The sequence below is a fragment of the Rhinolophus ferrumequinum genome, chromosome 17, assembly GCF_004115265.2.
Source record: "Rhinolophus ferrumequinum isolate MPI-CBG mRhiFer1 chromosome 17, mRhiFer1_v1.p, whole genome shotgun sequence".
Classification (NCBI taxonomy): domain Eukaryota; kingdom Metazoa; phylum Chordata; class Mammalia; order Chiroptera; family Rhinolophidae; genus Rhinolophus; species Rhinolophus ferrumequinum.
The window spans coordinates 14,095,140-14,115,578 of NC_046300.1; the positions used below are offsets into that span (position 1 = coordinate 14,095,140).

General features: G+C 48.6%; 1 protein-coding gene across 4 annotated transcripts in view; it reads right to left on the reverse strand.

Moving 5' to 3' along the window:
* Positions 1–20,439, reverse strand: part of XYLB (xylulokinase) — a 43,970-nt gene that overhangs the window by 11,256 nt on the left and 12,275 nt on the right. For all 4 annotated transcript variants that reach the window (XM_033133124.1, XM_033133126.1, XM_033133125.1 and 1 more), the window contains 10 exons: positions 18,991–19,063; positions 17,184–17,302; positions 13,930–14,011; positions 12,190–12,230; positions 11,542–11,657; positions 10,692–10,807; positions 9,919–9,992; positions 7,887–7,983; positions 1,946–2,004; positions 355–442 (listed from right to left, as the gene is read on the reverse strand). In XM_033133124.1, coding sequence (XP_032989015.1) covers positions 355–442; positions 1,946–2,004; positions 7,887–7,983; positions 9,919–9,992; positions 10,692–10,807; positions 11,542–11,657; positions 12,190–12,230; positions 13,930–14,011; positions 17,184–17,302; positions 18,991–19,063 — 865 coding nt within the window. The remainder of the gene's footprint in view (positions 1–354; positions 443–1,945; positions 2,005–7,886; positions 7,984–9,918; positions 9,993–10,691; positions 10,808–11,541; positions 11,658–12,189; positions 12,231–13,929; positions 14,012–17,183; positions 17,303–18,990; positions 19,064–20,439) is intronic.

Below are 20,439 nucleotides of genomic sequence, written 5' to 3' on the forward strand. Positions count from 1 at the left end.
AAGATGGCTCTGGACTTCATCCCTCGCTCCTGCCCACGAGCAGTCCAGACCCAAGTCTGCGTGCCTTCAGCATGCTGGATGTTCTTTCCCAATGTCCCTGTGCTCAGCCTGACTCCGACCAGGCCTCATTCACTTAAGACCCTGCCTCTTTGTCTCCACTTGAAGTCGAGAATAAAGGAACAGAGGGTTTGGGTTGGTTCTCGTGTGCTGGGAGGGAGATAAATGAAGCTACAGCCCCCAAGACTCCAATGTCCTTACAGACTGGAAACATCCTAAGCTCCCCTTTCCACCCGCCTCAGCCCCACCAGTGCCCCAACCTCTTCCAGAGGCATCTGTTCCCCATCCATCACCTACCGTGGAAAGCTCTGTAAGCACTGCCCACACAGGCTGAGTTGGCAGTGTCTATGACATACACCGGGGCGCCAAACACATCCGCAAGCACCTGGAAAGGACAGAGATTCTTACTGTGGTGAGTCATTCCTCAGAGGGAACACAGACATTTTGGCAAGCATTTTCCAGGCTCTCTTTCCTCATACTCTTTCTGATGCCTTTCATTTCACCTCTGCTGCCCTAAAGGAAGGACACCCGGCCATGCTGCCCGGGTGATACTATTACCAGGATGACCTAGGGGATGCCCCTCGTGGAGAGCCACAGCAGGCCAGGTTGCCCCTGCACTGTTTAACCATTTTATCAAAGACCAACGAGGAAGCTTTAGGAAGTATGCTTAGCAAACAGTCAAGGTGGAGATGGCTGGGTATCAGACTCATATTAACAAGCCCAAACAAACATACCTAACAAGGGCATGTTTTATAGGGATAAACTTTTCCACTTAGGTCCCCGAAATAAATTACATAAGTTAGAATGGAGGATGTATACAAAGAGGAACTCACATGGAAAAGCCTTGGGGGGGGGTCTTAAGTTAACCAGAAATATTGTAGCAGATGCTGCTGATGCCCCGTCCAGATCCCCTGACTGGACCGTGTGCCCCCCCCCCCCCCGCATCCCCGCCCCTGCTGTGAGTACTGGCTGCTAATAACTCACATGTGCCCCTCCTCAAAAGAACTGCTCTGGGCTCAACAGAGGCTGCCTCTCACAAGAGGTTGTTTTCACCTCTCCCCAGGGCAGCCAGTTGGACCCCTTACCCTAAGGTGGAACCAAGTCTGTGGTATAGTTCATGTTCCGTGTCACCCCAAGGGATGGAGCTGAAGCCACTCCAGCCAAAACCGCATCCTCACTTGCCCTTCTTCCCCTGCCCTGCCTGCATCCCTCCCTTTCTCCCTGGAGAACTTTCTCAAACAAATCACTTATACAAAATGCCATTTCAGACTCTGCTTCTAGAGAATCTTACCTAAGACAGGTATATTACAAGTCAAGAGTAGATGCGCTTATTCAAACAGCTAAGGCAGCCTCAGGCTACATCCAAAAATACTCAGTAATCCCAATAGGACTCTACAGCCCCAAGATGTAATAGCCTGATTGTCAGACATTTGCAGGTTGATTTCACTTTTGGTTATCTATTTCTAGCATAACGGAGGACCGGAAAGACAGTGACGAAGTCTGGCAACTCTATTGTAAGAGGAATGGTTGGGAAAATCAGAGGTCTTTAAATTGGAAGGGAGAAACTTTTAGGAAGACAACGACACTGGCATTTGATGTCAGATTTGCCATGCCATGTGGGACGGGCACTTTTTTTGTGACTTGAAAAGCCAGTGCTGGTATCAGAGAGTGCAGTGAGACAGGGCAGTGGATTTTATCTCAGTATAAGATAACTGCTCACACTGTGAGCTATACGGAAACAGAACTGGCTTCCTGGGACAGTATGAGCTGTGAGCTCCCCGTCCCTGCAGGAGCGGGAACAGAGGCAGTCCTTACTGCTGAGTGTCTAGCTCTTAGAAGTAACAGATGTAGAAGAGGTCCGAATGCAGGGCATGCTACAGGCACTTACCTGTAAGATGTCTCTGTTGTGAGATGCCCCTCCAGTGGCCAAAATCTTTGTCTTGGACACTGCAAGGAAAATGAACAGACAAAAAGCAGAAAAGCTTGTTTTCCAGAGTTCTTCAGCCACAAAGGGTTTGTGTTGGGCCAATGCCTCTTGCTTCTCACACAGGACTGGGGGAAAGATCCAGAGCTGGCTTTGTCTCTGCGGGCTTATCACATGTAATTTGCTTGTGAGGCTGCTGCCCCACCTCTTCCTTTTCATTTTTATAAATCATTAAAAAACAAAATCTCTCAACAATGCAAGAATAGATGGGAACGTACTTAAATTGATAAAGGCCACACATCCAAAATTTACAAATATCTAAATTAACAGAAACATTTAGCCGCACTCTCTTTAAAACTAGTGTGCCTTCCAGAATCCCCAAAATGGCCTCCAAATGATCCCTGCCACCTAATATTCATTCCTTCATGTAGTCCCCTCTCACCTGACTCAGGTGACCAACAGGATGTTGTGTAAATGATGGAGCATGAATTCCATGACGAGGTCTTAAAAGACATTGACACTTACACCGTGCTCTGTTGTAGGTCACCCTCTCTTGGACCACTCTCTTTGGGGGAAGCTAAAACTGCCACATCTTGAAGACACTCAAGCTATGCAGAGGTCTACAGGGAGAGGTTCTGCGGCCTCCTGCCAACAAGCACGTGAGCAGGGCCCCTTGGAAGCAGATCCTGCAGCCTTAGTCAAGCCTTCAGATGACTGTAGCCCCAGATGACACACGGACCTCAACCTCAGCAGAGACCTCAGTCAAAACCAATGAGCTATGCTAATCCTGAATTCTTAACCCACAGAGACTGCATAAGATAATACATGTGCATTATTGTCTTAAATCACTACGTTTTGAGGTAGTTTGTTACACAGCCATAGATAACTAAACTAGGAACAAAACAAAGATTCGTATTACCCAATACACTGTTACCTAGTACTAGTTATTCCAGTCAGTGCTATAAGACAAGAAAAATAAGTAAAATGTATAAGGATTGAAAGGAAGATAAAACTACCATTATTTACAAACAATAGGCCAACTAGAAAAATTAAAAATAGGCAAACTAATAAATGTTTAGTAAAGTTGCCAGGTACAAAATCAGCTTACAATAATCAATGGCATTTCTATCAATAATCAACTAGCAAGTGGGATAAAAAATAAATTATCATTCACAATGGCAACCAGAAATGTCATGCAGCCAAACAAAATACCTTAGCAAAGAATTCAAAGATCTCTATGAATAAAAAATTGAAACGCTATTAAAGTACAAAAAAGAATATCTAAATAAATTTTAAAATATCCCAGGGTCTTGGATGGGTTGAATTAACATTATAGAAGTGTCAATTTTTTCAAATTAATTTATAAATTCAATGCAACCTAAATAAAAATTCCAACTGGGTTGTTTTTTTTTTTTTTAAGGAACTGAACCAAACATGTTACAAAATACTTATCGAAAAAGAAAGACCCATAAATAGCTAAGACAATATTGAAAAAACGAAAGTGAGGAGGCCTATTGCTATAAGCCTGTTGCTATATTAGATATTAAGACGTTGTAAAGGGCTGAATTGTGTCCTCCAAAACTCGTATGTTGAAGTCCTAACTCCCAGTACCTCAGAATGTGACTGTACTTGGAGATAAAGGCAAATACATCTTTAAAGAGGTAATTAACTTAAAATGAGGTTATTAGGGTGGGCTCTAATCCAATATGCTGGTGTCTTAGTAAGAAGAGTAAATGAGGACACACAGAGGGAAGACCATACGCAGACAGAGAAATTGTTTAATCCACCCAGTCTGTGGTACTTGTTATGCAGCCCTAGCCAACTAATAACAGACATACTACAAAGCTATAATTATACAGTTTGTCCCAAGAACAGACCGATAAACCAATGGAATGGAAAAGGGGTACAGAGAGAGACCCATGTATATATAGGAACCTGGTAAATGATAAAGAGGGCACTACAAGTAATGGGGGAAAATAGAACTGAGCCACCATGTGGAAAAAACTTAAACTGGATCCCAATTTACACCATTCACAAAGGTGGACTCCAGATGGACCAAAGTCCTAAGGGTGGAAGTTACACTAACAGAAGAAAATGTGAAAACATCCTTGTGGCATTGGAATACGGGAAAACCTCTTAAACAATATCCCAGAAGCACAAAATTTAAGATGAAAAATGGGTGGATTTAATTTAATCAAAATTCTGTTAATTTGTTGACACTAAAATAGGTTAATGGACAAATGACAGAGAAAGCCTACAACACGGAAAACTGATGAGGATCTAATATTTGAAACACACAATAAGCTCCTGCAAATCTGTAAGAAAAAGATAGGAAATCCAACATGGGGGAAAATGGGAAAGGATATAAACAGCCAACTTACAGAGGAAAAAACCAAAGTTACAAAGAGCTGTTCAAACTCATTAATGAAAGAAACACAAATTAAACCAACACTGAGATCCTAGTTTACACCCATCAGATTAGCAAAAGACTGCAAGGGGCTTGATGGGGAGTGTTTTGGATGCAGGCACTGGCATGCATTGCTGCTGAGAGGAGACTAATGACTTCAGAACTGTACGACTCTCAGTCTCTTCTCTCCACCCCCTGACATTGAGAAGCAGCAGCATTTGACAAGTTAAAGAACTGTCCTCTAGCAAAAGCGAGCTTCTACCAGGGGAGGGTTACCTGGAGGGACTGAGAGAGAAGTGGAACTTCAAGTGCCACTGAACTAACAGCCATGGTCGAGATGGAAAGAGATAGAGACATAGAAGGCAGCTCCGTCCATCAGAGAAATAAGCTGGATTCATCTTCCAACCAGAACAAAATCCTGCCGATGAAGAAGGCTTTTGATAAACCTTAGGGTTTCTATGTACAAAGGAAATAGGACTATGGCTATGTAAATATAAACTCATAAAAGAGACTAGAAAAACTCCAGATAATACCGTGTTTCCCCGAAAATAAGACCTAGCCATCAGCTCTAATGCGTCTTTTGGAGAAAAAATTAATATAAGACCCGGTATTATATTATATTATATTATATTATATTATATTATATTATATTATACCGGGTCTTATATTAATTTGTGCCCCAAAAGATGCATTAGATCTGATGGTCTGGCTAGGTCTTTTTTTTGAGGAAAGATAGGACAAGTGGCTGGAAGATGGGATGGGACTGTAAGTAGTTTACTTTTACAAACTTGCTATGATAAGGTTTTATTGCTTTTACAAATCAACCTTAGAAAAATTAAATATACATAGGAACATAAGCTGAAAAGGCACCATGGCTTTAGCCCAGCCCAGCTGGGTGCCTATGTCTGGTAGTATCTCAACATCAAGAGAGCCGTCATTCCTTAAGTAAAGCAGAGGTAGACCAGTGGTTAAGAACCCAGAGTCTGGAGCCAGACTGGCTTCATTCAGAAGCTCTGCCAGCCTGGAGTAAGTGACTTAACGCTCAGCTTCCTACTTTGTGAAGCGGGAGTAATACCAGCGCCTACCTCAGAGGCACTGTTGGTAATAAGGAGGAAGTGCACAGAACCAGGCCAGGCACACAGTGGACGCTTAATAAATGCTGGCAGTTAAAATGATCATGATCCCCAGTCTTACTGTTCTCCTTAGACACTATTAAAACAAAGTTATGGTTGATGAACAGAAACCTGAGCGGGTCCATCCACACAGCAGAGGGGAGAATGATGTCTCTTGTTTGCACGGCCCTTTGTGTTCCTAAGCACATTCATTTACATGATCTGGTTTGAGAGGAACCCAGCAGAGCTGGCAAGACAGGTTTGATTCTGCTTTTAAGCTTGCTAAGAGGATAAGTAATTTTATGCTGTTTTGCACAGGAAATGCTTTAGAGGCTGGGAATAATGACATGATCACATTACCCTCCTGAGCCCAGGAGGACCTCTCTGTCCTCACGGCCTCGCCCCAAACACTGGGCTGTCAGGGCCACCCTCCACCAATGCCCCCGCCTGACGGCCAGGGGACCCTTTATGCCAGGCACTTGGTGCCAACCTCAGCACATCCCTGCCCGGCTCAACTGATCTCATTTCTCAGGGAACTTTGAAGTCTTGAAGCCCTTGGGGGAATTTCTTTTTCAGTTTGCATAATAGGATGGAGAGGAATGGGAATGTTTATAATGCTCACTGATTTACAATCATGCGTTGTTTGATGAGGGGACAGGTTCTGAGAAACATCATTAGGCGATTTCATTGCTGTGACACAAACCTGGATAGTACAGCCTACTACGCACCTGGGCTGTAGGGTCGAGTCAATTGTTCCAAGGCCACAAACCTGTACAGCACGTCACTGTACAGAATACTGTAGGCAATTGTAACACAACGGTATTTGTGTTACCTAACCATAAAAGGTACAACACTTTTATACGACTGGCAGCGCAGCAGGTCTGTTTACACCAGTATCACCACAAACACGTGAGGAATGTGTTGTGCTATGATGTGAGCACAGCTACGACCTCACTAGATGTCAGGAATTTTATAGGTTCATTATAATCTGATGGCACTGTCCTACCTGCGGCCCGTCACTGACCAAAACGTCATTATGTGGCACATGATCACATTTAAAATTTTATCGAACACACACACATCCTAGAAAATGTACATACACATCATTAGCTGACCGCTTGACAAATTTTCACAAACGAAACACTGATAGCCCAGGACATAGAGTATCCCCAGCACCCAGGAGCCTTCTCAGGTGTCCACTCCAAAAAGTTCCCTGCTTACCATCCTGACTTCCAACAACAGCAAACAGTTCCGTCTGTTTCTGAATCGGATGCACATAGAATCCTACCATATGGACTTTGTGTTGGGCTTCTTTCGCTGAGTTCCATTTGTTGTGTGTAGTCGAGGCTGCTTTGTGTTCGTTTCTGTGCAGGGTCACATGGCTGGAGACCCACAACGCATTTATTCTGTCTACTGTCAACAGGCGTTGGGTTGTTTCCCAGGTGGGGCTATCAAGCCCAGAGCCACAATGCATGGTCTCCTGTACGTCTTTGGAGAACACGGTTCTGTCATGTGTTCACTGACGTGTGATGCAGCTGAGGGCTGCCTAACAGGTTTTCAGGTTTCCCCAAAGCTTATTTTTAAAGTACCTTTTCACTTGGTGGGTTCAAAGACGTAACACATATACTACGTAGAACTTAGACTGCCCACCAAAGTACCATGAGGAGGCTAGCCGGCAAAGAGGCGTCAGGGGTTTTCCACCTTCTCTAGTGACAATAGCTGCTGCTCAAAGCTCAAATAAATCTTAGAAACCTGGATTCCAAGTTCCTTGCAGAACCCCCAGGCCATTCCAACACCGTCAGTAAGGGAAACTCACCCCCTGAAGCTGCCCATTCCATAGTTTAAGCTCCCAGAAATCCCTTCTCCCTCTGTGTGCCTCCTCCAGGCCTGGTTCTGCCGCTCCATTCCAGACCTCCACATCCCCACTCTTTCCTGTCCAAGATGAAATGCCCAGAACTGCACCCCCAGGCAGATGGGGCCTGGCCGGGCTAGAAGTCAAGGTCTAGTCATGGCCCCCAGCCCAGACCCTTCCCTTATGTGCTGCCCATGGCCTCAGGGTCCAGAGCTTGGAACAGTCCCTCTGCAGGTTGGAGCTTAGGGTTACAGAAAGATCTCCATGTCCTACAGCCCCTGGCCAGGTCATCAGGCTACTGGGGACAGAGCAGAGAAGCAGGAACAACCCGTCTCCTAGTGGATGCCTGCCCACAAGTGCCAGTCAACTGCCAGGCTCCACCTCCCTTCTGCATGAGGCCCCTCTGATGGAGCCTTAAAAGGCAGGGCCCTGCCAGGTCATGCCTGAAGGCTGAGAAGGGTCTCAAGAACCTCAAAGTGTGAGCGGGACCCTGGGCCCCCACCCCAGAACACAACCCACCAGCAGCTCACTCACCGACTCGATAGCCCAGGCCTTCGGCATGAATCCTCTTGGCCATGAACTGTCCTTCAATCAGTGCTCGGATCTCCACGTCCCTGGGGAATGCTGAGACCTGTCTCCAGGAAAAAGTGGGCACAGAGTGAAGACCTCTCATTGTCCACTCGTGTGTGTGTATGTGTGTGTGTGTGTGTGTGTGTGGTCTCTTTAAACAATTGCCCAGATTCAGAACTCACGACTCAGGCCTCCGATGAAGCTCATGCAGGAGTTCGGCTCCTGAACCACTAACTGCTCGTCACACACACTCGACACAAACACACAACTCGCACACATGTGTTCACAGACTTACATGAGTACCACCTTGGGGAGTCAGAGCCCCAGAGAGCTCAGGCCACTGAGGGTTCAAATTCTGCCTCTGCCATTCAGCTCTGCGATCTTGAATACGTGTCATAAATCTCGCTGAGCCCCATTTTCTTTCTTAACAGAACTGAGGTAACAGTGGTGCCTGTGTTCAGGGCTGTTATGATGATCAAATCAGACAACAAAGCCTGGTCTCTGTCGTTGATACTAAGTGAGAGCCAGGAGCTTATGCTGAGAACCACAACTGTGGGGCGTCCTTCAGGCCGATGACGGTGGGTGGCGACTCCAGCCTGGCCTGTTTCTCCAGCTTGAGACCAGTGATGGACGCTCCCTCCCTCACGAACTCCATCAACCTGACTCACCTACTTTCATTTCCTCAATCAGCTCCCTCTGCCTGGACGTCTGTCCCCTCTCCCCACGGGGGGACCCTTCTCATCCTTCATGGCTACCTCCTCAGACAGGCCACACCTGGTCACCCCACCTAGGGCAACTCCCCCAGCTCACCCTTGGTTTCTCGTGTGGCACTTTGTCCTCCTTCCTCGACAGGTCACGCACTCTCGTCCTAGACATGTTTGTTCACTGTTTACTATCTATCCCCTCCGAGGCAATAAACTGCATGGAGCGAGCAACAGGGTCCCTTACTCTCCTCTGCGACCCCAATGCCTGGCACCAATCATACGTATCTGTTGGCGGAACTAACGAAGAAAACTACCTTCTCCTTGACAAACCTAGACAGATTTACGTAAAAGAGAACGGGCATATTTTCTCTCTATGAACAACAGAAACCAAACTGATCTTCCATCAAAAGACTGAGATGAACCCCTTCACTTCACATGAAGCTTTCCATTTACAATCTAACATGGAACGCCATTATCGGCCACATAATCCAATGCCAACTCTGTTACAGTTGCTGACAGAGACTGACTGAAGGCCCCAGACATTATGGTCAGAAACATCTCTCACGTCCCACCCAAAATGTGGTGATGACTCTGGTGACTGACTATCTCACAGAAAAGTCACCTCAAAGCAGCAGGTAACGACCAAATCCCTCCTGGGAAAGACCACATGGTGGAGGGGAAAATAAAAGTGATTTCAGGGCCAAAGAAGACCCAGTTTGAGCTCCTCCATCACCTAAGCCCTTGTGAATTGTGTGCATTATTTAGTCTTTCTGGGGCTCCATTTCTCCATCTGTAAAGGAGTTGATAATACCTCCCTCAGAGAGTTGCTTTGAGAGATAAATTAGGAAGATAAAGAAAACCACCAACAAAGCGCCTGGAACTCAACGGTGCCCAATAAATGCTGACAAATGTGAGTGCCCCTCATTCCAGAGGCTCTTTCGATAAGGAGGAAATTCATGATCTCAAGCTCTGTGAGTTCTTGTGGTGTGGGATTAAGCTCACCGAGGAAACAGGCTCTATGACACTCTGACTCTCCGTGAGAGCACGTTAGCTCAGGGGAGAGCCCTGCGGTGTTCTGCACTCCTCTCTGAAAGGCTGGCTTCTGTCTTACATGCTGCTGACTCCCCAGCACCTAGTGCGCACTCGAGCACATCAAAAATGTTTCTTTTATGGATGGATGAGTGAATGAACGAAGTCCCTAAAAGTAGCACACAAGTAATTTGACTGGTGACTGTTCCATTTAATACTCAAAATTGGAGCAAATGTAGCTCCAATACCAGTAACACACATACCTCATGGTTTTCTGCACTAAACCTATGACGCCCGATAATTTCAGGGGTGATCTCCATTACATCAAAATAGAAACCTGAAACAGACCCGGAAGAGATTAGCTTTTGCTGGTCAAAATCAAAAGATGAGTTTCTAAACCAACTTAGAAAAGGGCAGGGTGGAATGACTTATCCAGGCCCCCCTATCCCCTGGATAAGACCTGCGAATACTCTCAGTTCCTTCTCTCTGGCAGGAGAGAGGGCACGGGAAAGGGCAAGGCTAGCTTTGCTTACACAGCTCTTCCTAGACTCACCTTGCAGGCCAGGTCAAGGGGTGGCTGCCCCACTAACCCTAAAACACCAGCACAGGTTTGACTGATCAAGGGAGATCCCCTCCCAGCTCAGAGGCCTGCTCCAGGCACCGGGCACTTTTCCTAACAGGACCCTGTGTCTGGGGCAGAAAGCTGTGCATGGAAATGTACCCGAGTGGAGTAGGTGCTGTGCTGCCATCTCTGATGCTGTCACCAGGGGCAAGGACAACAGAGGATGCAGCAATGGCCTGGTCTCCCACTCCAGGCACAGAGTGGCAGCCAAGAACAGCCTCATGGCCCACCTCACTCAGAACACGGGGTCTCACACCAGCTTGTAAGGCCCATGGACTAGAAGTGCAGACAGACAGGGACCCCCTTGGCTTCTCCCTGGCCCTCTTCTACCCCAACTCATGGTGGCCCAGGCCCTGCCCCTCCCACAGCGAGCTGCTGCCCCTTCATGGACCTGGGCATCAACAAACAGCCTACCAAGGTTTCCGCCGTTCCCCATCTCCGTGGACCGTAGCGCCTTAGAGAACTCACTCCAGGAACAGGAAGAGGACTCATCACGGATCTTCTCTCTCATGAGGGAGCCATTTTTAAAGCTGCAGAAGTATATACAACTTTGAGGGAGGGACCCAGTACTTGTTGACTGGACCCATGTGTTTCCATGATAAGTCCCAAGTAGAAGGACTGTAGGTCAGGCTGGACCACAAGTCCAGATGCTGTACAGCAGGGATCTGAAGTTCTTCCTCTTGTCCCTGGAGTCACTTGTCTTGAGCGGTTTACAGAGGAGGCTGCCATAAAGGAGCTCAGAGAGGGACAGGGAGCTGGGTTTCTACAGGCCATACCACCTGGACAACGGGGAGGAGAAGCTAGATTTACTAGACCTACACATTCTCCAGCGGTTCCTGGGGTTTAGAGGCTCCGAAACCTCACTCAGTAGCTTCCAGCAAAGCTGGAAGTAGCTTCTCCAAAGGCCTGTGGTCAGGGCACAGAGCACACCCCTTTCATGAGAACGCAAGTAGGATGTCCTTACTACCATTTGTTAAAGGTCTACCATGTGCCCAGCATGTCATAACAACACTATGAAGTAAACACTCATTCTCCCCATTTTCAGAGCAAACTGTGGCTCAGATACGCTGCCTGCTCCAGGCCACACAGGAAGCGGGTGGTAGGGTTGGGTTTTAGGGGACTCCAGGTCCTGGGCTCTTCCCCACCCAGCTCTGCTGTCTGGCAGCAGAGCCCCTCGGGTCTCAGTTGCCCACAAGAGGAATGACTTGGGGCGCTCCCGATGGGGCGAGGCCCGTCCGAACCACCTTCCTCCCACTCCACCTACCACAGAAGCGCCATGTATTGCTGGGGGTCAGCGGGGTTGCAGAAGATGTGGCCTTCCAGGGCAGGCGTGGGCTCCTTGAGCCAGAGAAACAGGGTGTCACTGGTGCCTAGGCTGACCTGGGGAGACATGGGCAGGGGGAGGCACCTCAGTCTTTGCCCAGCTCTACCCGCCCCAACCTCCTCATCGCTTCACTCTCGTGTTGCAGACCTCAGATTAAATGCCATTTCCTCAGAGAAACCTCTCTGACCCTCCCACACCAAATGAGCCCAAAGTCAGCGCCCCACATACAGGCTGTCATGGATCATACGGACGGATTTTCTAGAACTTACCACAACTGCGTCTAGCTAACGGTGTAGGTGATGACTGGTTCCCCGAATGACTTTCCCACTAAACCCAGGAGGGCATGGCTGACGTCTTCCTTATCTATCTGGGGAGCTCACAGTCCTCTGGCCCAATGTCTGACCTGTCTGCCACTGTGCCCACCAAGACTGACCACTGTCAAGGCCAACGGGGGACTCAGCAAAGGCCTGGGTCTCCCTAGCCCCTTTCTCAGCTGCCTTTTAAAACCCGCAAACCCTCTGACAGGCCCAGAATCCCAGTCCCCAGGGCTGAAAGAGCTGGTTGCACTTGTGGGTGTGGTCACCTTACCGCAATGTCACCTTCCTCCAGCCTCATGCCTGCCAGTGATGCTGAGAACGGGAGGGGAGCCTCTGGTTAGCTGGAGGTCATACGCGAGCCACAGAGCAAATGACAATCACCCGCCAGTTGGGAATACAGACCCTATCTCCCACCTGAATCCACATGTTAAGGGTAGAGGCAGCAACAGAGTGAGCTGAGGGCTTAGTAGGTCCCAAAAGGAGGGCCCAGGGGTCAGAAGGTAGAGTCTCTGTGGTCACGGCCTCTGATTTGGGGCTAGGACCTCTTCCCTAAAGGGGTCTAAACTCCCTGCCCACTGTCTGGTGCTCCCAGTTGTTTGAAGAACCAAGGGGGCCAAGTCAAGACACCAGGACACACATTGCAGAGAAAGACAAAGGGGAGGCGGCAGTGACGGGCTTTCCTTCACCCCAGCAGTATGAAAAGGGGCAGGTTACATTGATTGCTTCTGCCCCTGTTCAACGTGAGGGCCATGACAGTGATGTTTATCTGTCCTGTTCATTGATATACTCTGGAACTGAAAGAAGGCCTGGCATGTAGTAGGTGCTCACTAAACACTGAGAGCATGAACGAAAGGGGAACTGTGAAGGAGGAACGGCGTATTCAAAACATTGCTGGTGAGGTGCAATCAGCAGTGTGCCAGAGCCTTGGATCTAGGAATCCCCTCTGAGCACTTATCCTACAGGGATAAGGGACAATACAGGATGTGCATTGCAACGTTGTTTGCATTGCCTAAACACTAGAAGCCAGGCCAACCTCTACCACAGAGGACCGGTGAAATAAATGCTGGGACAACCAAACCCCAAACAACCATTAAAATGATATTGCACGAAAAATATTGCCCAGGTTCGTTAAAACAAAATATGCTCATTTATGGGCATAGAAATAAGGTTGGAAGGATATTCATCAAAATTTTAACTGTGGTTATCTCTGGGTTATGGGATTATAAACGATCATTATATCCTTCCTTTGGTTTGTTAGTACTTAAAATTCTTTTTCTGCAATGAAGAGGTATCCCTTGTGAGTAAGGAAAAAAGCATGAGCCTTTTGTTAGTCTGTTTGCTTTTTATTGTTGTTATTTTAATGAAGGAGCAACTAATGTATTATTTAAGGCAACAGCAAACTGAAGGTCAGACTTAGGGCTGGATCGGCTGAGAGCTACCAGCCTGGTATCTCCAACAGTCAGCCTGAAACCAAAATCCAAAAGGACAGAAACCTGCTTCTGTGTCATTCCCGCTCAAATGTGCCCAGAAGCTCACACTTCAAGGGTTAAAAAACAGGCCTGTTATTCTCCCTGACATTCTTCTAGTCGATAGAGGAGGTATAAGAACTAATCCATGTTCCTAATGAGACCTGATTAAGTTATTTTCATTTTGAAAGGAAAGCAAGGTGTTTGGATGAGAAGTGAGTCATACCTACAGATCAAATGATGGGGGTGTCCTAGAGGAAGGGTTGCAGGCACTGAGATGTAGGTTGGAACAGAATCGGTAGGTCAGGAGGGGTGGGCAGGACCGCCTGCCTTAATCGCTGATGGGTTTCAGTGGGGTGGAGGGGCAGCCTTGAGTTGCTCTGAGAGCAGCCAGGGCCAAGGTGGGACAGGTACTAGGAGCCAGATTTCAGCCATGGAGCAGCCCTGGAGGGAGGGGCCGCGCCACAGAAGGGCTACATCACGAGGCCAGACTGGCACAGAGTACGTCAGGACACTTGGAGAGTGAAATCCCCCAAGGCACTCACCTGGGTTGTCCCCCGTGAAGGCCACCACTTTGCATCCTGGAGGAAATCCATAGCGCTGGACGTAGTAGGAAGAAATGGCTCCCTGGGGAGAAAAAGACAGTACGCCCTGCTGACCGCCTGCTCAGCAGCGCCGGCCACACACCTCAGGCCACAGGAACGCTGCAGGCTCCAGGTCGCTGAGCCTGGAGTCACACAGTCCCTGCGGCAAACCAGGAATGTCCCTCTTGTTCACGAAAAGCCCGAGGAGCCCAGCACAGGTTTGGAACCATGAACATGAGGGCATTGCACTGCCTTGAAGGCCACTTGATTTTGAGATTCAAGGTCACTAGGGCAAACCAATCCCCAACTTCTATGTGCTGTGTTAGCTCCAAAGTCTGGATATAACATTCAAAATAAATAGATAACTGGAGGACACCAGTAAGCAAACTCACAGGAGCAGATAAACCCTTATATGCACGGTCTATCAGCCCAGCAATCGGATTTAATAACCAGACGCATAAATGCAGAGATCAACGCTCTAAAGAAAACAAACCCCAAAAGGCAGTGTGGGGGAAGGGATTCCCCCAGGAACCACACCCTCGGGCTCCTCCAAAAATGGCTATGGGATCAGAGGGCAGGGACACCCTCTGGCCAGACAGAGAATTTTTAGAAAGTATAGCTATGAAAGCTTTTTTCCACTTTTCTCTTAGTTCCAAAAGTTTAAAATAAACAATGGGATTTCCAGTGTCTGACAGAAAAGGTTTGCTCCTCCCAGCAAAATTTCGGCTTGACATCAGAATAAGCCACCTCCCGGGAGACAGAGGCCTTGCCCTCAGTTGCCTCAGAAAACAGAGTCTGCGTCTGGGCATGTGTGCAGGGGGCTTATTTGAAGTGATCCCAGGAAACGAAAGCGGAACCAGGAAGAGTGAAACAGGGAAGGAGGGAGAGCCCCTCGGGGGTGTAATGTCGAGCTGGTCAGCACCACGGACCACTAGGCTCAGCCACTGGGCAACGTCTGAAGAGCTGCGTGAAGCGGACTTGGGGCTGCCCGCCTGCGGACAGGACAGGGGAGCAGCTCTCCACAGGCTCCTGCTGGTGCAAGGTCCTCCCTGTGCCTCCAGGTTTGCAAAGCACAAATGTGGAGTCACAGAAATCCCAGAGCGTGAGGCAAGTGACGGACATGGATGCAGCTCAGGCAGGCTGCTGCCAGGTGATGATGGACGACGAAAAAGGTAGGCTGGGAGGATGCAAGGTGGGGCCCCAGAAATGTCCTTTACAATCCATCACCAAATATTTTCCTAGAGAAAACAACAGAAAGCTATCCGGACACCACCTTCAAAAAAAGAGATGACACCTGAAGCTGAAGCTGAATAATATTGAATGACTATTATAATTAAATATATACACAGTCACGGGATGTGGAGTACAGCATAGGGAATAGAGTCAGTGGAACTGTAAAAGCTACATACGATGCCAGAGGGGTAGTCGATGGAGGACAGGGGTTATCACTTTGTGAGGGGTGTAAATGTCTATTACATTGTTTGGTACACCTGAAACTAATTTAAAAAATAAAAATTAAAAAAAAGAGACAGAAAACATGGATTTCGCTTGTTTTCCCCATCACCATCGTATGGTGCAGATGTTACAAATGAAAACCCAGAACCGTTCTAGAATCCTGTTCTGCAAGCTGAGCATCTGCACAGGCTCCCCTCGGAGGTCTCTGTGCTTGGCATAAAGCCAGCGAAACCTGCTGCCGTGGACAAAACGCTGTTTCCATCTCACATGAAACTAAAGCCCCCGAGGCTTGGCTGTGTTCTGCTCGGCCTGCCTCTGTCTCTGCTGTGCAGCAGTGTGGCCGGGTCCTGAATGTCTGCTTCTAGGGGCAGGACGCCCTCCCTTAAGCTCTGTGTGTTGGCCTCACGGCACCCTCCGGATGGTGATGGTGTGGCTCTGTGGTTCTGCTCACGGTGGCAAAGGCTATTTTCAGAGTATCGCTGTTGATCTCAGACAAGTGCTTCTGCGGCCGGGACTCCCTATGGGGAGTACTCGTGATAGCCTGGTTCTCCTCGGGGCCCACCTCTCCAGCCCCATGACTCTCCCCAGGCCTCGGGGACCCTCCTTCTTCCTTCACACCCAACACTGTCCCACTCAGGATTTTTGACTGCCCTGGCTGTGTGGCCTGTGCTCTACGCCAAAGGGCCCTAAGGGCAGGGCCCAGGTCTCTCTCGACTGGATTCTCCCCTCAGAATAGCCCAAAACTGAGCCGGCCCACTAGGGCACACCAGGGCATGCACAGGCAGTGTCTATTCTGAATGGGGTGGCACACTGATGCTTAAATGTTTTTACTATTACAACAAGACCTGGCACTACCTTCAGCACTTTATTTTTTTATTTTTTAAGAAAGGCACAGCTCACAGTGGCCATGTGGGGATCGAACCATCAACCTTGGTGTTATTAGCACCGCACTAACCAACTGAGCAAACCGGCCAGCACTTAAGCACTTTACAAGTATCAACGCATTTATTCTACACAACAGCCTGATGATATAGAAAGTATTGTTATTCTCATTGTTCCAGAAATAACAGAAGTGATGAGGAAACTGAGGCAGAGAGGAACGTCACAGAGCCAGTTACGGACAGAGCCAGGATTCCATCCTGGGCATCGGGCACCAGGGCCTGTGCTCTGCCAGACTCACTGGCATTTCTTTCCATTTTCTCCAGACTGCCTGCTTCAAGCTTCCCTGGTGGTCCCTAGGCCTAGAATTGCAACATGCTATGCATTTTTTACTAAGATGCGCAACCACCCAGAACTTATGCCTTCAATTTTTTTCCTATTCTAATAATTCCTACTGGAATTTTACAAAGTGTCCCCCACCCCCAACTGCACTGCCATAAGACAGTGACCTATATACCACATTTCCCCGAAAATAAGGCCGAGCCGGACCATCAGCTCTCATGTGTCTATTGGAGCAAAAATTAATATAAGACCTGATATAATAAAATATAATACTGGGTCTTACATTAATTTTTGCTCCAATAGACACATGAGAGCTGATGGTCCGGCTCGGCCTTATTTTCAGGGAAACACAGTATTCACCTGAGTACCTGAGTGCAAGGCACAAATCCAGACATCTAACTTTACGTATCTCACACTAAGCTGAAAATCCCAACCCTGCGTGTAAATGAATGTGTGTGTGCACGCGCGCGTGCGAGTTGCATTGCCTCCCCAGTAGCTGCCAGCTCTTGCAGGAGCCCATCACTGGAAAGGAGACCTACCACGACTGAGCATGACGGTACCGGCAGGCCAAGCTTCTCCTCCAAACGCGGTGCACAGGCACCGAGGCAAGCCTGTGACCATACCCTGTCCTGGATCTGCAACAGATTCATTCCAGAACCTAAGGAAGGAAGGACACAAGAAATAGGAGCACCTGGAAAAAGGATTTTCTGTGAAAATGCAGAAACCTGGCAGAGAGAAGATCATTTGCTTGCAGCAAACTTGTACCAATGGAAGGTATAGGATGTGCCTGGGTCATGCTGGAACCAGAGAAGCAGAGGCCACCAGGGCCCTTGGAAACACATGGCCCCACCACTTCCTCTAAAAATTCCTCACAGGCTCTGCCCTGCTCTTCGTGTCCCCAGGGGTTTCAAGGTGTCTACTCAGGGACAGCCTGGTGCTAATGTGTGTCAGGCCTCCGGGACTTCCCGATCACATCTAACTTTCGGAGGAGAGCGCTCAGGCTCCTCCAAACTTCTTTGCGCTCTCACCAAGATCAGCTCACTAAGCCTTTTCTAAAACAATCTACTTCTCCCAAGGCTCTCCTTGGCACGGGGCAGGGGAGGGAACCCAGCACAGGTGGAGGCAGACAGAGAGGAGCTGGGATGCAGATGCCCATGAAAGGAGGATAGACAGCTGGTAAATCAGGAGGTGACTCCTCGGGTGAGAGCGAGGGGAGCGGAGTGGAGGGCCTGAGGGAGACTGAAGAATGTGACCCCCTGGAACGCCAACTGGAGCAGCGGTGTGACCTTCCCCAGCAGCACTTAACAGCCTCAGGTGGGTGTGGAGAGCACAGGTGGGCACTCACGCTAGTCCAGGTTTGGGTTCTCCTGGTCTGAGTTCTATGGAGTCAGCTGTAGGAACCTTGTCTTCTCCAAACTGAGAGAGGCTTAGGGACCACATCTTAGTCACCTTACTTTATATCCCTGAAAACAAGAATGTCTGGCACACGACAGCACTCAAAAACTCCAGAGGAATCCCAGGAGGCTCAGAGCACTCCACAACGCTTTTCGGAAGCCACAGTCACAGGTCGGGGCTCTCGCTGTGCATTCTGCTCCCCTCTCTGGTCACTCCTTTTAGTCTGGCCTCATCCAAGAGCCCCGTTAGCAATCTCCCCCCGGCTTTCCTTCTCTACTGGTACCATTTGCATTTACTGTTGTCCAGGTTTTGATTCCAGAAGCTCACAATTGTCACAAGTTCCCCAAATGGGAACAAAACCTTCAATGTGACTCCTTGTGAGAACCAAGTTCCAAGAGGACCCCTGCTCATCCCCAAGTTCTGGTGTTCACACTTGTGAGGTCTCCACCTCCCTGTACATGGATAGGTCTGTACAACCAGTAAGCTGCGGCAGACGTGATGACGTGTCACATCCAAGATTAGGGTATGAAAGACTCTGCAGCTTCTACTTGGCTGCTCTCTCCTTCTCCCACCCCTTAATAGCCCCATGGGGGCCCCACATGGTGAGGAACTGGGGCCAGCAGTCACGCGTATGACCCTGGATGTGGTCAAGCCCCCCGATGACTGCAGCCCTGAGTGCCAGCGTGACTGGCCCCTCATGAGAGATCATGAACCAGAACCACCTGGCTAAGCTGCTCCCAGATTACCAACCTTCAGAAACTCTGTGGGCAAATAAGCCTCTGTGGTCTTCAGCTGCTAAGTGCTGGGCTCATCTGTTACACAGCAATAGATAACTAATACACTGTCTTTTTGGCAACAGATGACAAGGCTGTAAGACTGACACCCACCCAGGTGGATGAAGCCCCCGCAAGCCCACTGCACCGGCACACGCCCAGGACCCTGAAGTCTTACCATCACTGTAGTCAATAGGGGCGTAAGACCCAAGGAATAGGGAAGCAGCAAAACTACTGACCAAAGAAATTCTCTGTAAAAGAGAGAAACACAGTAAGCTATGACTCACTTCCATATATCCTAAGCAACTGAATACTTCTCTCTCTCCCTTTCTCTCTCTCTCTCTCTCTCTCTCTCTCTCACACACACACACACACACACACACACACACACGAAGCGTTTTAAATTGGAGAGGGAAGTGGAAACTGTGAGCGCGGAGCTCCAATAATGAAAGCATTTTGAGTAGCTGGAATACCAAGAACTGACCCCCTGGGAAGAGCACCTCACTCTGCAGTTTCTGAAAAGCCATAAAACTGTCAAGTTCAACACAGACAAAGAGCAATAAGCCCCAAGACAAAGTCATGCTCAGGGCAGCGGGTTTGCCACCAGGAATCCGGGGAGTATGGTGCCCTGACTTCCTTCCGCTACTTCTGTGGTCTTTATGTCTAGTTACAAGGGAAGTGAGATGTGTGGCCACGGGACTCAGAACCAACCGAGATAGTCTCAGGGGTTCAGAGCAAGTATCAGCGAAAGCCAGCCCCTCAGAATCCACAGACGCCAGACATGAGCCCCACGAACTGATAATGGATTTCAAACGTCAGCCTGAGGGTCTGCGCTTCCACACGGAAATCAGGAGCCCTTGGGCCAGCGGAGAGAATGCCGGCACCTCTTGATCTCACCAGGCCACCTTTGTCCTTTGTTTCACACAGAAATTGGAGAGGGTTTTTCACCACCCCTCCTCCCCCATCTACATGGCTAATGCTGCAGAGTAATCTTGAATCATTAAATAAGAAATTGGAAGTTAACTTCCGAGATTACGAAGGCACTTTGGTTTAACACAAGCTGATCCTTTCCCAATTACTCAGAGATGGCAATCACTTCCCAGGGTGCAGGGATGCCACTCTTTAGGTGGCATTAAGTACTGACTTCCAGCAACTGTGCATCAAGGAATGAATCTGGGCTCCTGGACACAGGCTCTGGTTGAGGCGCCACCGCTGGGGACACTTCAGTCCAGCTTCACGAATTTCCTAAGAAAACACTGACCCTACACCGATCGAGACCCTGGTAGTAGCCATCCTGCGTTTCCCTTACAGGAAACTGAGTGGACAGAGCCTATAGGGCACCCAGGTCTCCCACTCAGGCCGTCCCAGGAAGACGCGAGTCCCTGCTGCTCCCACCCTGACCCTGACGGCCAGCCCTGCTGCTCCCACCCTGACCCTGACGGCCAGCCCTTCTGGACAGGAGAACCCGACTTCTCTTTCCCACAATTCTATTCTTTCCCTCCTCTTTGGAAACCACGTGACGATGAGAAAAAAGCAAATTGAATACATCAGTTTTAATGTCTGCAAATCAATGTTTTCCGCCAATGCACACAAGATGTATTTATGCTAATGGCAAGTATTATATTAA